Source organism: Pelodiscus sinensis, chromosome 31 (assembly GCF_052426305.1).
Source record: "Pelodiscus sinensis isolate ZL-2025 chromosome 31, ASM5242630v1, whole genome shotgun sequence".
Taxonomy (NCBI): domain Eukaryota; kingdom Metazoa; phylum Chordata; order Testudines; family Trionychidae; genus Pelodiscus; species Pelodiscus sinensis.
Window position 1 is genome coordinate 11454612 of NC_143082.1, and position 15805 is coordinate 11470416.

The 15805-nt window shown below is 67.8% G+C and overlaps 1 protein-coding gene across 4 annotated transcripts; it reads left to right on the forward strand.

Annotated features, from left to right (window-relative positions):
* The first annotated feature begins 728 nt into the window (after nucleotides 1–728).
* On the forward strand, nucleotides 729–15692 carry CACNB3 (calcium voltage-gated channel auxiliary subunit beta 3). 4 transcript variants are annotated; one of them, XM_075902004.2, is made up of 13 exons: nucleotides 729–794; nucleotides 8728–8850; nucleotides 9250–9372; nucleotides 9553–9668; nucleotides 10023–10087; nucleotides 10543–10562; nucleotides 10904–10984; nucleotides 11756–11814; nucleotides 11959–12068; nucleotides 12536–12687; nucleotides 13053–13148; nucleotides 14090–14239; nucleotides 14540–15692. In XM_075902004.2, the coding sequence occupies exons 1-13, from the start codon at nucleotides 756–758 to the stop codon at nucleotides 14819–14821; spliced, it is 1416 nt and encodes a 471-aa protein (XP_075758119.1). In that variant the 5' UTR covers nucleotides 729–755; the 3' UTR covers nucleotides 14822–15692. The 4 variants fall into 4 exon arrangements, with proteins under 4 accessions (XP_075758119.1, XP_075758118.1, XP_089630711.1 ...); XM_075902003.2 differs by lacking the exon at nucleotides 729–794 and adding an exon at nucleotides 2037–2255; XM_089774585.1 differs by lacking the exon at nucleotides 729–794 and adding an exon at nucleotides 3573–5671.
* Nucleotides 15693–15805: the final 113 nt, after the last annotated feature.

The following is a 15805-nucleotide window of genomic DNA, read 5'->3' on the forward strand; positions in this document are numbered from 1 at the left end:
CAGGTGGCAGGGGTGGGAGCCTCTGACCCCTGTGACTCCCAGAGCACATCTGGGAAGGGGTTAGTGTCTGGGGGGAACAGCACGCTCTGGGGGGACCTGGGCCACTCAGGGAAGGTGGGCAGGCTCCAGCAGCCGGGAGGGGGAGCGGCAGGTAGAATGGGGGTGCAGGGGAAGCCGCTCAGCCCACGGTCCAGACACCCAGCTGTGCACATCAGCATAGGCCTCAAGCCACCTCCGGGCTCAGTGAATGGGCAGAATTGAGGACAAGGGCTCAGGAGCAGAGGGAAGACGCCCTAGGGGGGAGCTTCGGCTCTGCCTCTCGGGGTCCTTGAGCCAACACTAGGCCGGGTTGGGCCCCCCAAGGTGCTCTGCGGGGCTGGACCCAGACTGGGGAGAGGAGGCCTGAGCCTGCACCCCATCCACCACAGCACCCCATCCCACATGATGCCCACGTGAAATCTGTGCTCCATCCCATGCCCGCACCCCGTCCCACGCGACACCCCCGTCTTGTCCCACGAGAGCCCACGAGCCCGCGGCTGCTCGTGCACCATTCCGCCAGATGCTCGTGCACCGTCCCGGGAGAGCACACGAGCCGCTCGTGCGCTGTCCCAGGAGCTGTCCCGTGGGAGCCCGTGGGCTGGGCTTCCTGCCTGTGTCCTGTGAGAGCCCGGGAGCTGGGCTGGGCTGGGCTGCTCAGCCAGGCGCTGGGTGAGGAGGCAGCCGGTGCATCTCCTCCTGTGAAGCAGCCGCCCTGCATGTCTCTCTCCAATTCCAGTGTCTTCCTGCTCAACGAGGTAACGAGGGTCCCCCGGCTCACAGGACCACGGACCGTCCGTCTGTCCAGCTGAACTGCGCCGCTCCGTGGGTCCAGCAGAAAGGGGGGGGCAGAGGATGCACTGTTTGTGGGGGGGGTTGGATTGACCCTGAAAGAGGGCTCAGGCTGCAGACTCGGCTGCTAGAGGCTCCTGCCGTGTCCCCACCCCCAGCAAGAGGCTGCAGGGAGGACAGGCGGTGAGGGCCGAGGTGCCGGAGTCCGGGCACAGCATGGAGGTAGGTGGGAGAGCCGGGTTGGAGCTGGCTGCGGGGGGGGGGGGGGGGATGAGGGGAGCAGCAGGGCAGGTGCCAGGGAGTCCCGCTGAGGAGTGGGGGGGACTGAGGGCTCAGCCCTGCCCTGGGCGCTCACCTCTCACGCCCCACTGCACAAACTCCCCCTGGGGCTGGAGTAGCCCCCAGGGGCACCCTGCTCCATCCAGCAGGGCCTGCAGGGCCTCCTGCTGGGGGAGGCTGGGATTGGACTAGCTGAGCACCTCCAGGCAGGGCACCTGCCCCTCCAGCGCCCCCTGCTGGGAGAGTCTGAGTGTGCAGCCTTCCCGCCTGGGGGAGCTTTTTGGATAACGGGGTTTTGGGGGCGTGGAGGGAGGGGGAGCTTGTCTGCAGCTTCTCCCACGGCAAGTGGCTAGTTCATCCCTATTAAATCAGCACTGGAACTGGGAGAAGAGGGAGCAGCCCCTGGCTCTGCGGGGGGAGGGGGAGCAGCCCCCTGGCTCTGCGGGGGGGAAGGGAGCAGCCCCTTGGCTCTGCGGGGGGGGGGGGAAGGGAGCAGCCCCTTGGCTCTGCGGGGGGGGAAGGGAGCAGCCCCCCTGGACAAGGGATTAAATTGGCCCATCCCCCCAGCCCTTCGGAGTGGGGGGGACACCGCTCTGTGAGGAGCCTGCGTGGGGGGGGTGCACCCCTCTGCAGCCAGGAGAGCATGGGGGCAGTTCGGGGGTGGGGCAGCGAGTCCCCTGCCCAGGGTCAGGGCGATGCCCTTGTCCTGTTCTGCTGTGCGGGGGGGGGGGGGGGTTACTGCTCTTCCCCCCATTCCTGTGATCGGCTGGAGAGGGGGATCAGGGTGCGAGCTGCCTTCCCCCCCCCCCCAGCGCGGGCCCCTCCCCGGGGACGCCTTCAGTCCCCCCCCCCAGCCGCTAATAGGGCGCCGGGGCCCCTTAGTGGGGGAGGGAAGGGGCGCCAGCTGGCGCCGGGGCTGGCAGGGAGAGGCGGGGAGGGAGGGGAGGGCGCAGCGAGCGAGGGGTGGGGGGCGCGGAGCGGGCGCAGCCGGCGGAGGGGGGCGGCCACGCACCCGGGGAGCGGCCGGGCAGAGCCGAGCTGCGGGCGCAGGGAGCGGGGGGCGGCGGCGCGGGGGGGGGCTCGGCTCGGGCTCGCTGGCCCCGTCTATGTCTTTTTCTGACTCCAGCGCAACCTTCCTGCTGAACGAGGTAACGGGGCCCCCGCCCCCCCGTCCTGTCCCTCTCCAGAGCCCCCCCCGGCCCTTCCCCCGGCCCCCCGACCTCCCAGCGCCCCCAGACCTTCCCTGCCCCCCAACCCTTTCCCCGCCCCCCCGTCCTGTCCCTCTCCAGAGCCCCCCAGCCCTTCCCCCCCCCGGCCCCCCGACCTCCCAGCGCCCCCAGACCTTCCCTGCCCCCCAACCCTTCCCCCGCCCCCCCCCCCTGTCCCTCCAGCCCCCCAGCCCTTCCCCCGGCCCCCCAGCGCCCCCAGACCTTCCCTGCCCCCCGTCCATCCATCTTCCCCAGCCCTTCCCCCCCCCCGGCCCAGCCCCCCCCACCCGCCCTTCTCCTCCGGGCTTGCCCATCGCTGTGCATGTGAATGGGATTCCCAGGGAGGGACGGGAGAAAAAATATAGATGGGCAAGGAGTGTTGGGGGGAGGGGAAATCTGGGGGACAGGCAGGCGCAGTCTGGGGGCAGGGGGACTGGGAGGGGGATGGGCGCCAGGCGGGGAATGGGGAGATACAGGGGCTGGTTCGGCCAAGGACCTGGGATCAGGGGAGTGGGAGATCCGGGGGGCTGGGGAACAGGTGAATTGGGGGGGCTGTTGGAGCCTGGTGAGCAGGAGGGGGAAGAGGCTCATGGAAAGGAGGGGACAGCCATGGGGGGGGGGCAGACAGCTGATGCTGCTGAGTGGAGGGTGGAGTTTGAGGCGGTTGTTGGGGGGTGAGATTTGGGGCAAGGTGCTGGAGCTTCCCTCACACCCCCGCTCATCGGGCTGGGGTCCAGGGTTCCTGCCTATCGTCCTCTCACCAGCTGTTGGGACATGGGGAGGGGGTCTAGCCACTCTGGTGGGACCAGGCCCAAGAGTCGGGGGGGGGGGGGTACCAGGGTGGGGTGTGGCAGGGTGGTGGGTGCCCAGCTGGGGGGGAAATAAATTCTCTCTCCTCTTCCACACACCTCCTGCCTGCCCCCACTGGGCACTGGAGAGGGCCTGAGGGACACACCCTGGCCTCGGGGACTCGGGGCCCCTGTGGGGTGGACACCCCCATGCACTGCACTCACATGCCCCACTCCCGGCTGCCCCCAGCCTGCTTGGAAAGGCCCCAGGGCTGAGCGCGGTGCCAGGGCAGGCTGGGGCGTAGTTCAGAGCAGGGCCCCAAAGCTCTGGGAGCTGGGTGGGGCCCCCGGTGGGCGTGTCACAGACACCCCTCCCCCCCCACCCTGCTGCAGCACCATAGAGGGTGCCACTCAGATGCAGCCCGCCTGGGGAATGAGCTGCTATAGTGGCCCAGGCCCCGGTTTGATCCCCCGTGCGTCAGGATGGCTGGGAGTGCGTTCTGGGGCAGGGTGCGGTGGGATACAGGGTGAGGGAGGGTTAGGCCGGGCAAGGACCAGGGTGTTTCTCTGCCTGCCCAGAGCCGCCATCAGCTGGTGGTGGGGTCTGCTGGGGGCAGCACATTCTCTGTAGCTGGCTGAGTTGGAAGAGCAGGTTGCTGTCCGAGAAGGAAGCCCCCGACCCATCATTTCCCCCTCGGCCCCTCTTTGCTCTCCCTGTGCCCACTTGACTGCTGATAAATGGCCAGCAAAGGACTCAAATGTTAATCACCTTTTTATTTCCGTGGAACGAGCTACTCAGAGGCTGGGAGTCTGGAGCCTGGCACTAGGTCTGTGCACAGAGAGACACGGACCCTGGCACTAGTTCACATGGAGGAGGGATTGTGGATCTGTGCACGGAGGGACACAGATCCTGGCACTAGTGCACTTGGAGGGGGGATTGTAGATCTGTGCACAGAGAGACACGGATCCTGGCACTAGTTCACATGGAGGAGGGATTGTGGATCTGTGCACGGAGGGACACGGATCCTGGCACTAGTTCACATGGAGGAGGGATTGTGGATCTGTGCACGGAGGGACACGGATCCTGGCACTAGTGCACTTGGAGGGGGGATTGTAGATCTGTGCACAGGAGAACACGGATCCTGGCACTAGTGCACTTGGAGGGGGGAACTGTAGATCTGTGCACGGAGGGACACGGATCCTGGCACTAGTGCACATGGAGGAGGGATTGTAGATCTGTGCACGGAGGGACACGGATCCTGGCACTAGTGCACATGGAGGAGGGATTGTAGATCTGTGCACAGGAGAACACGGATCCTGGCACTAGTGCACTTGGAGGGAGGAACTGTAGATCTGTGCACGGAGGGACACGGATCCTGGCACTAGTGCACATGGAGGAGGGATTGTAGATCTGTGCACGGAGGGACACAGATCCTGGCACTAGTGCACTTGGAGGGGGGATTGTAGGTCTGTGCACGGAGGGACATGGATCCTGGCACTAGTGCACATGGAGGGAGGAATTGTAGATCTGTGCACAGAGGGACACGGATCCTGGCACTAGTGCACATGGAGGAGGGATTGTAGATCTGTGCACGGAGGGTCACAGATCCTGGCACTAGTGCACTTGGAGGGGGGATTGTAGGTCTGTGCACGGAGGGACACGGATCCTGGCACTAGTGCACATGGAGGGGGAATTGTAGATCTGTGCACGGAGGGACACGGATCCTGGCACTAGTGCACATGGAGGAGGGATTGTAGATCTGTGCACGGAGGGACACAGATCCTGGCACTAGTGCACTTGGAGGGGGGATTGTAGGTCTGTGCACGGAGGGACACGGATCCTGGCACTAGTGCACTTGGAGGGGGGATTGTAGGTCTGTGCACGGAGGGACACGGATCCTGGCACTAGTGCACTTGGAGGGGGGATTGTAGGTCTGTGCACGGAGGGACACGGATCCTGGCACTAGTGCACTTGGAGGGGGGATTGTAGGTCTGTGCACGGAGGGACACGGATCCTGGCACTACTGCACATGGAGGGGGAATTGTAGATCTGTGCACAGGAGAACACGGATCCTGGCACTAGTGTAAGTCTGTGCACAGAAGGGCGCGTGACCTCCCTGCCCCACATGCTGTGGGTTGCTCCTGGAGCCCCTTCTCTGCTTTCCCCCTCCTCCAGCTGCCTCTGCCTCGCCTCCTTCCCTGGCATCAGCTCTTTGTTCCCTTCTGCTCTTCTCTGCCTCTCGCTCCTCCTTGCCACGCCCCCTCCCCTCCCTGCTCCTTCTGGCCTCCCTTCCACGCCTCCCCCCAGCCACTGCCAGCCCCATCAGGCAGGTGCAGCCGGGCTCAGGACCTGCAGGGCCCCAGCCCAGCCCTGGGGCGGCCGCGGCTGCTCCGCCAGCCCTGGCTCCCCCCCGCCCGGCCGAGCAGGGTGGGACCAGTCGAGTCTGCGCCCGTCTGGGGAGCCATTCCCCCTCCTCCGCTCCCTCCTGCCTCTCCCCGGCCCCCGTTCTCCCGGGCTCCCCCATGTACGACGACTCCTATCTCCATGGCTTCGAGGACTCCGAGGTGGTGAGTGGGGGGCGCCGGCTTGGGGGGCTGGCAGGGAGCCCCCTCCCCACAGGGCTGGGAGCGAGAGGGGTGCTTGCCTTTGTTGGGGGCTCGGGGGCTCTGGCAGCCCTCCCCTTCCCCCGCCCTCCGGCTATTTCTGCAGCACCAGAGCAGCGGTGGCATTTCCAGCCCCGCTCCCAGAAGATGGGGAGATGGGCGGGGGGCTGGATGGTGAACACTTGGCACCTAGCGGCAGGCCCAGGGGCTCAGAGGCCTGGATGGGCACCTGTGTGTTGGCCTGGGGTGGGTGTTGCATGGGGCAGTGGGTTTCATCTCTGCACCTGGCAGGGGGGCACCAGGTTCGGGGGGCTGTAAGCGAGAGGTGCTCTTGGCATTGTCGGAAGGTGGGGGCAGGGATGCTGGGGGCAGCCCCTGGCTGGGGGTGAGGTGTCCTGCAAAGGGGGGGGCACTGTGCCCCTGAGCTGCGGGGGCCAGCTGGGGGGCACTGGGCGGAGGGTGCAGGAGAGCCCCAGGCTGTGCCTGTCCCAGCCTGGCCATAGGGGCTGCACTCGGAGCTGGTCCAGGCCCCTACAGCAGCACCCACCCGGGACAGAGCCCTGTGCCCTCCCCCCACAGCTAGCCCCTTGGTCTGCGCCCGCCAGCCCAGGGAAGGGATGGGGGTTGGGATCAGAGCTGGGGCAGGAGAAGGCCAGAGCAGGGGGGCGGGGCAGAGGGACCCTGGACAAGAGGGGAGCACAAGTGAGAATGGGGGAGTTGGGAGAAGCCGTGCCCATGGCTGAGCCTGGCTCACGCAGCCTGGCAGGGGCAGCTGGAGTCGCTCCCGGAGGAGGGGACGTGGGGGGGGGGGAGGAAGCTGCTTTTCAGAAACAGAGCTGGGGACCTATAAATATTTCACTGCAGCTTCTGCCTTTGTTCTGGGGACGCAGCGGGAGCTGCTCATTTAACCAGGCGGCTCCCGCGGGAGGGGGCACAGAACCCCCCCCAGCTGCCCCCAGCAGCCACTGCCCTGCCTCGTGCACCCACACCCCAAGGGTCAGCTGGGAATTGTGGGGCTCATGGGGGGAGCTCAGCCTTGGGGTAAAACAGGGCTGGAGGTTCGCAATGAGTAGAGTGGGGGATTCTGGGGGGCAGGTGGTGATGGGAGGGCTGGGGAGCCAGGGGAGCCGAGGGGGCATCGGGGAGGAAAGTGCTGGGCAAAGTGGGGCAGGCGTCCCACCCTCCCTGGTCCTGCTCAGCCTGGGGCCAGACTTGGCACTTGTGGGCTGGGCGCTGCCCCGTGGGGCCGGGCACCCGTGGCGGGCACATCTGCTTAGCTCTGAGGTGTGTGGGCTGGCGCCAGGGGGGCCGGATAATCAGATGAAACAACAAAACGGCTCCCACTGAGCCAGCTGGGGCCTGGCATTTCCCAGGGCTGGCGGGAGCGTAGGTCACAGGGGGTCTGTGGTCTCAGCCTGCAAAGGGTTAAAGGTTCCTGCCGGGTCGGCATTTCCTGGGGCGCACGCAGCTGGGAAAGGAAGGGCCAGTCTCTGGGGCGCCCCCCTCCCAACACTGGGCTCCCACCTCGGACGCCCCGTCCTGCTCAGACCCTGATGTCTGGCCCAGCCGGCTGGGAAAGGTGGCGAGGGCCCCAAGCCTGCCATACCCCCCCCAAGTCTCACTTCCGTCCTGGGCCAATGGGTAGAAACTCGAGCAAAGGATTGGGGGGGGGGGGTCACCTCGGCTTGTGGAGGGAAGTCACATCTGGCCAGATGCCAGACCCCTTGGAGGGAGCCGACCAGCACGTGGCCGAGGCGACCAGCCGGCCAGTGGATCTGGATTTCCAGAACGCCGCTGCCAAGGTCCCTCATCCGAAGGCCTGGATGGAAACCAAGATGCCCTGGATGCCAGGGAAAGTCCTCTCCTGGGTCAGGAAGTGGCTGAACTTAGGAAAGCCGGGGGAGGAGCTGACCAGCCGGTCCTGGGGGATCTGTGCTGAGCCCCGGCTGCTCACGGCCACTGCTGATCCAGGGGGAGGGCTGCCCGAGAAGAGGCCCCGTTTGCAGAGGATACAAACCGACGCCAGGGGGTTCAGCCCCGAGCAGGCTGCGAAGAGCCACAACGGGGCCTCCCCAAACTGGCTGCCAAGGCGAGAAAATTGCAGATGAAATCCGATGCTGAGAAGTGCAGAGAAATGATCCCAACCCCCCACATACGGGGGGGGGGGCAGTGGAGCTGGGACCAGCCGGCTCCGCAGAGCCTGGAGACCCCACGGAGCATGCTCCCTACATTTCTGCGCTTTGGGGCGAGGGGCAGCCTCTGTCCCCCCTCCCTCCCCGGCCGCTCCCTGGGATGTGCAGGCCTGTTTGTGCAGTCCCCTCCCCGGAGGCCTGGCAGGCGTGTGAGCGGAGCTGGCAGCCACGGCGGCTCAGTGTTTACCCCAAGCGGGCGCTGGCATGGCCGTGCCGCTGACTTCACCCTCCCAGGAGGCGGATTTACTCCCTCTGCCATCTGGGGATGGAACCCGGGCCAGGCACGGAGCAGATGCCCAGCAGGGAAGGGGGATAAGGGACCAACCCCCTGCCCCTGGACCAGGCTGCTCTCTGCGGGGAGGGCAGGAGGCCGAGCTCTCTGTGATGCAGACCCTCTGGCGGGGCACAGCAGGGCCATCTGATGCCACTAGGTGCTCCCTGCCTGCTGCCAGCAAATCCCTCAGGAGCCCTGCAAGCAACGTGCCGGCCTTGGGCTCCCCCACGCCACGGTCCCCAGCCCCCAGCGTTGATGTGCTGGCCCCAGGTGATCCCCACGTGCAGACGTGTCACGAAATGTGGCCTTCCCGTAGCCTCAGGGTTTGCATGGGGGGTGCACGAGGGGTGCACGAGGGCAGCTGCAAGGTGCTATTTGTAATCACCTCGGGGCTGGCAGCTGCACCCACCCCCTGCCAAGTCCCTGGGAGGGCCCGTGGGAGCCAGTGCTGGCCATGGGAGCACAGCGCTGGGTGCACTTTGGGAGGGGGTCGGGTGTCTGGGCTCCAGCAGCGCAGCGTCCTGCGGCAATGGCACTCAGCTCCCTCCCCACAGGGCTCAGCCGATTCCTACACCAGCCGGCCGTCCCTGGACTCAGACGTGTCCCTGGAGGAGGAGCGTGAGACCGCCCAGCGCGAGGTGGAGAACCAGGCCCAGCAGCAGTTGGAGAGGGCCAAGGTAGCCAGGCGGGGCCAAGACGCGGGCTCTGCACGGGAAGGGCACTGTGGACTGTAGTGGATCACAAACCTAGGGCCCCTCCCCATAACCTGCTCCAGTAGCAGTATAGGGGCTTGGACACACACCGCTGGGCAGTGATGAACATGCACCTGCTTAACCAGATCATACTGGGGAAGGTCCCAGGCCCTTCTCCCTTTGGCCGGTCCAGCAGGGCATCCCCTCTTTCCACTGCCTGACATCAGGCTGGGGGCCCATCTAGCCTGGCCTCCTACCTCCTGCAGCTGCCAATGCCTGCGGGTCAGAGGGGAGTGGGATCCCTTCTACCACTGGGGCCATAGGCCCATGGGGGCACCCGGCTGCCCAGCACTGACCCCCGCCCCATGTCCCTGCTCTCCCCAGCACAAGCCGGTAGCATTTGCTGTGCGCACCAATGTCAGCTACTGCGGAGCCCTGGATGAGGAGTGTCCCGTGCAGGGATCCGCCATCAACTTCGAAGCCAAAGACTTCCTGCACATCAAGGAGGTGAGCCTGGCATCGGGCTAGTGGGGGAGCGACTGGGAGCCCGGGGTCTGATGCTGGCCCTGCCACCAGCTCCCTCTGGGCCAGGCTGCCCTGAATCCCGTCCTTCCGGGCCAGCCAGCTGCCGTCTCAGGGCAGGGCTTGGTCTCGCCCCCTCAACAGTCCCTGTCGGTGTCTCCCCAGAAATACAGCAATGACTGGTGGATCGGGCGGCTAGTGAAGGAGGGGGGGGACGTCGCTTTCATCCCCAGCCCCCAGCGGCTGGAGGCCATACGGCTGAAGCAGGAGCAGAAAGCCAGGTGAAGGGGCCGCCGGGGGGGAATCTCTGGGCCCGTCCCCTGCAGCCTGGTCCCATGGGGTTAGCGTAGTCACGCCCATCCTTGCGGGGAGCCAGCGGCAGCACGCCCATCCTGCACCTCAGCAGCGCAGCCCGGAGCTTCCGACAGGCTCCAAGGCAGCTCCTTTACTGGCAGCAGTAGCAGGCTGTTAACCTGTGCGGGGCCCAGCCACGGGAGCAGGCGTGGTGCACGGTGTGTAGGCATGTCACACACCGAGCCGCCTGTGAATACTCCTCGCCCCCAGGCTGCCCCCTCCCCTGTGATTACCCCCCCCACCTCCGGGGCTTCCCTCTACTCACTGTCGCTTCTCCCCAGGCGATCTGGCAACGCCTCCGGCCTCGGCGACCCCAGCAAGCGGCGATCGCCTCCCCCGTCCTTAGGTAACGGCTGCAGCGCAGCCCGGTGGGCAGGTCCCACGCACCACTCAGCCCCCCCCACTCCACAGCCCCTTCTGCATAGCCCTGCCCCCCACCAGGCAGGGCACAAAGGCCAGGCTGGAGGGGCCCTCTAGGGAATGGGTGGACTCACCCCCTGGGGCTGGAGGGGCCAGAGCCATGAGCCCCACCCTGCCAGCCACCATGTCCTCTGATCCCCGGCCTTGCCCTATGGGTGCCCTGGGCACCCCGCCCCCGCAGGGATCACGGGCTGGCTCGGGCAGGAGCAGAGCACTGCTACAGCTCAGCTCAGCTCATGAGGCTTGGCCAGGCAAGCTAGCGCCTCCCACTGCAGTCGGGGTGACCCCCACTGTCCCCACACTGGGGCCCCCCCAGCCCCTCACTCGCTGCTGCTCCCAGATTGCTTTCACCAACCCTGTCTCTCCTTTCCTTTCCACAAGCTAAACAGAAGCAAAAGCAGGTGAGTGGCCGGGGCAGGTGGGGCCGGGTCGCCGGCAGGGGGTGGGGTGAGCTGTGCTCACACCCTGCCAGTTTGTGCGGCCACTTCTGGGGCGGAGCTCGCCTGCCCCGCAACTGCAGAGCAGCCGCTTGGAGCAGAGGGGCAGGAAAGCCCCCTTGGCTCAAGTCAGGCTGCAGGGTGGGGTTAGGCAGGCTCAGGGGCCTTGGCCAGGACACCGGGGCTCTCTGATGAACCCCAGCCTGTTGGTTCTGAGGCCCCCCCCCAGCGCTGGCCATCCAGCACCCCTCTGTCCCCCCTCCCGCGCCAACAGGCCCTGACCTGCCCCAACCCTTCTCTCCCAGACAGAGCACATCCCGCCCTACGACGTGGTTCCCTCCATGAGACCGGTGGTGCTGGTGGGCCCCTCCCTGAAAGGATATGAGGTAGGAGGGGGCCTGGATGGAGCTTTGGGGGGGGGGGATTTCCCAGCCGGCACTGGGGGGGGGGGGCGTTGTCTGGCAAAAGGAAAGTGGATTGAGCTCTCAGCGGAAGCAGGAACCCCATCGCTTGGGGGGAGCCGTTGCTTGGGGGGGGGGCTTGTCACTAGCAGTGCCACATTGAACGGGGGCTCCCAGGGAACAGCTGGTGGGAGGAGCCCTCTGACTCCCAGCAGGACCCCATGTGGCAAAAGCTCTCCCAGGCCCCTGCCCCCGCCCCCACGCTGTCAGCACTGCTCCCCTTGCAGCCGCCGTAGGGGGCAGAGCCCAGGCCCTGGCAGCCAGTTAAGGGAAAGCGCCTGCCTGGTGGGGGCGGGAGAGGGGCTTTGACACACAGCAGAGCAGTTCAGATTTTCTCCTGCAGGGGTCAGCGTGCAGGCAGTGAGCCCAGACATGCCGGTGACTCCGTCCTGGTCTGTGCCTGCCCCCCCACCCCGGGGGCTCGCCCCTCTGCGCCTGCCTGCCCCCCGCCCTCACGGGCCAACGTGACTGGAGAGCAGATGGCCAGGCCGCAGCGTCCTGGCACAGCTGCCATCTCCCTCCCTTCCCAGCTGGCACATCCTTCCCTGGTGCCATCTGCTGCCTGGCGGTGCCTGCACAGGAGGAAGGGCTGGGGCAGAACTTGGCCCTCGCTGACCCCTCTCTGGAGCACTAGGCGGGCCTGGGGCACCCCCTGCACCTGGGCTGGCTGAGCGTGCTGGGTCCTTCTGCCCCCAGGTGACGGACATGATGCAGAAGGCACTCTTCGACTTCCTCAAGCACAGGTTTGATGGCAGGTGAGACCCCCCGGCACGGTGTCTGTGCCCCCTGCCCCCACGTGCTTGGCGCTCCCCTCCCCAGGCAGCCCTGAGCCTGGCTGGGGGGGAGGGTGTCTCAGCCGCCTGGCCCCAGGGGACACACCAGCCCTCTCGCCCGCTCAGGATCTCCATCACCCGCGTCACCGCCGACCTGTCCCTCGCCAAACGCTCCGTCCTCAACAACCCGGGCAAGCGCGCCATCATCGAACGCTCCACCACCCGCTCCAGCATCGGTGAGTCCTGCGGGGCTGGGGCAGCCAGCCCACCCCCCCGGGGGCCTGGCCGAAGCAGCAGCCTGCCCTGGGAAAGCAGCCGAGTCAGACTGGAGGCTTCCAGCCCCTCCCTGAACCCCTGAGCGAAGGACTCAGCCCACCCCCCACCTTGGCCGGACGCCCCGGGGTCCTGGCGCCTGTGGGGCAGAGAACGGCTCCCTGGCCCAAGTGTCCCGTAGCCAGAGAGATGGGGCAACCCGGGGCTGCCAGGAAAGGGCACACGAGCTGGGTGCGACCTGGGCTCACCCCCCCTCCCCAGCCACCAGGCCCTGAGCCCCACAGGCTGTGCGGCTCCCAGGGGCAGAGCAGGAGCAGCCCCAGGCAGGGGGTGGGGAGCCACTGGGGCCCCAGGCAAGCAGGGGAGGGGAGCTCCCTCCCTCGCCTGCCAGGGTGGGGGGCGCCAGGGGGCTCACGCTCTCCCCCCCCAGCCGAGGTGCAGAGCGAGATCGAGCGCATCTTCGAGCTGGCCAAGGCTCTGCAGCTGGTGGTGCTGGACGCCGACACCATCAACCACCCGGCCCAGCTGGCCAAGACCTCGCTGGCCCCCATCGTGGTCTACGTCAAGGTGTCCTCGCCCAAGGTGAGCGAGGTCGCGGGAGCCCCGGGGCCAGGCCGCACCCCCAGGGCTGGCCTGGGACCGGGGGTCTGTTGAGCCCTTGTGGCACAGTGCCCCCTAGCGCCACGTTGGGGCCGGCCTGCCCACCTGGGGGACTCCCCCAGCAGTTCCGAGCCACGCCTGCCCTGTGCAATAGTGTCACAGCCTGCTGCAGGCTCGCTCCTTTGCCAAGCCCACAGCTAGGCCCAGGAGTGGGGAGAACCTGGGGGTTGGGGGCTCTGCCCAGCTTAGGAGGGGGATGGAGGCTATTCCTGGCCCAGGAGTGGGGGTAGGAGGAGGGTTTGGCCTGGCCCGGCCCGGAGACGTGATGGGCTCTGCTCCCTGGGCAGGTGCTGCAGCGGCTGATCAAATCCCGGGGCAAGTCGCAGATGAAGCATCTCAACGTACAGATGATGGCTGCGGACAAGCTGGTGCAGTGCCCGCCGGTGAGCGTGGAGGTGGGGCGAGGAGGGGACCCTGCAGCCCTGGCTGCTGCGCCCGCCGGTGAGCGGGGGGGTGGGGCGAGGGTGGGACCCTGCAGCCCTGGCTGCTGTGCCCGCCGGTGAGCGTGGGTGGGATCCTGCAGCCCTGGCTGCTGCGCCCGCCGGTGAGCGTGGGGGTGGGGCGAGGAGGGGACCCTGCAGCTCAGGCTGCTGCGCCCGCCGGTGAGCGTGGGGGTGGGGCGAGGGTGGGACCCTGCAGCCCAGGCTGCTGCGCCCGCCGGTGAGCGGGGGGGGTGGGGCGAGGGTGGGACCCTGCAGCCCTGGCTGCTGCGCCCGCCGGTGAGCGGGGGGGTGGGGCGAGGGTGGGACCCTGCAGCCCTGGCTGCTGCGCCCGCCGGTGAGCGTGGGGGTGGGGCGAGGATGGGATCCTGCAGCCCAGGCTGCTGCGCCCGCCGGTGAGCGTGGGGGTGGGGCGAGGATGGGATCCTGCAGCCCAGGCTGCTGTGCCCGCCGGTGAGCGTGGGTGGGATCCTGCAGCCCTGGCTGCTGCGCCCGCCGGTGAGCGTGGGGGTGGGGCGAGGATGGGATCCTGCAGCCCTGGCTGCTGTGCCCGCCGGTGAGCGTGGATGGGATCCTGCAGCCCTGGCTGCTGCGCCCGCCGGTGAGCGTGGGGGTGGGGCGAGGGTGGGACCCTGCAGCCCTGGCTGCTGCGCCCGCCGGTGAGCGTGGGGGTGGGGCGAGGGTGGGACCCTGCAGCTCAGGCTGCTGCGCCTGCCGGTGAGCGTGGGGGTGGGGCGAGGATGGGACCCTGCAGCCCAGGCTGCTGCGCCCGCCGGTGAGCGTGGGGGTGGGGAGAGGGTGGGACCCTGCAGCCCAGGCTGCTGCCCGCTCCAGCCCCCCACCCCCGTCACCCCTGCACTGAGTGGGCCCTTTCCTGCTCCCAGGAGCTCTTTGATGTGATCCTGGATGAGAACCAACTGGAGGACGCCTGCGAGCACCTGGCCGAGTACCTGGAGGTGTACTGGAAAGCCACGCACAACCCGCTAGGCACCCAGCCGCTCCTGACGCCGCCCACCGCCATCCCCGGTCTGCAGGTACCCGCCCCACGGCCCCCCCGGCGGCAGCCCCTTCCCTCCCGGCCAGCCACTGCCCCACAGCCTGGAGGTGGCCAGACCTTGCTAAGCGAGGGGGCGTTGCAAAGCCCCGCCATGGCTGGAGCTCTGCCCAGGGCAAAGGGCTCTCCCTGGGGCCATGGGGCCAGGGCCGTGCTGGGCACCGTCCATCTAGCCCCCTCGCCTGCCTTGCCATGGCAGCCCCATCTGCACAGCGCTCTGAGGCATGCCCCCCCCCCCCGGCACTCTGGGTGGGGCCCTGACTCCACCTCTCTGCCCCAGAACCAGCAGCTGCTGGGGGAGCGGAGCAGCGAGCCGTCGGACGAGGCGAGCGAGACCTCCCGCAAGACCTGGGCAGCCTCCTCCCAGTGCAGCTCCCAGCACCTGGAGGACGAGTACCCGGACGCCTACCCAGAGCTGTACCAGCCCCACCGGCACCACAACAGCGGCCTGCACAGCGCCAACGGGCACGACTCGCAGGACCGGCTGCTGCAGCGCGAGGCCGAGCCTAACCCCGAGAGGGACTGGCAGCGCAACCGGCCCTGGGCCAAGGACAGCTACTGAGGGGCACCGCCCAGCCTGCCTGTCTCCAGCCCTGGGCTCAGCGAGCCAGGGCCCCACCACGCACCCCTGCAGCGTCAGACCAGAGCCACGGGCCCCGGCACTGGCTGGCCGCCTGCCCCCGTCTTCCCCTGGGGGCCCTGCTAGGCTCCCCCAGCAGCCCCCCTTGCCAGGCGTGCGGCGCCTCAGGCAGCTGGATCCAGCTGGCTGAACGGGTGGGGAAGCCGGCAGCCCCCCGCTCCCTCCCCTTGCTCAGACAATCTCCCTGGAGGGAAATGCCACAGGCCCCCTGCTGCTAAGTGCAGCTGTGGAGAGGGCTGGAGCCAGGACACCTGGGTCCTACACACCAGCTGACCCCAGGTCTCTGGGTTGAACCTGCAGAGATGGGGGCATTGCTGGCTACCAGCCCCCTGCCATAGGGCAGAGCCATGGAGTTCAGCTAAAAGGGCACTGCCCCACCCCTGCAAGCATGGGGAATCTCAGCCCGCCCCGGCAGGTGCTGCTAGGCAGAGGGTCCCAGGCAGACCTGCCCCTGTGCACTCACTCCCTGCCTGCCCTCCCCGTTCACTTTCCCAGCCCCACTGCCCCACCCCGTAACCACTAGTGCCAGCCACTGCCCCACGCAGCCTGGCCATACCACACCCACCGCCCTCCGCCGGCTGCACTGGGGACTGTGCCTCAGGGTGTGGCAGGCACTGGGCTGACCCCCTGGGCTGGGGCAGCGGGGGCTGCACTAAGGGGAGAGCTGGGCCGAGCCCTCGCACAGCCCGGAGGCAGGGAGCAGCCCCACAGTTGGTTTGGCTCTTTCGTAGGAAGCACTTACTGCACTGCCGCCTGCAGCCTGTTTAACAAAGAAGCGTTTGCAGTTTAGAAATGGTCTGTGTGAGTCTGTCCGTGGGCAGGGCTGGGTGCCAGAACCCCCTGGGCTATAAGGGGCTGGGTGCCAGAACCCCCGGGGGTGGAAGGGGCTGGGTGCCAGAACCCCCT

Bases quoted from the DNA above. Each gene is read 5' to 3' on its own strand.
- CACNB3 (XM_075901998.2), top strand. From the start codon at position 8,104: ATGGCCGTGCCGCTGACTTCACCCTCCCAGGAGGCGGATTTACTCCCT. The intron at 8,851-9,249 runs GTAGCCAGGCGG...TGCTCTCCCCAG, and splicing joins AGCAGTTGGAGAGGGCCAAG to CACAAGCCGGTAGCATTTGC. The intron at 12,069-12,535 runs GTGAGTCCTGCG...CTCCCCCCCCAG, and splicing joins CACCACCCGCTCCAGCATCG to CCGAGGTGCAGAGCGAGATC.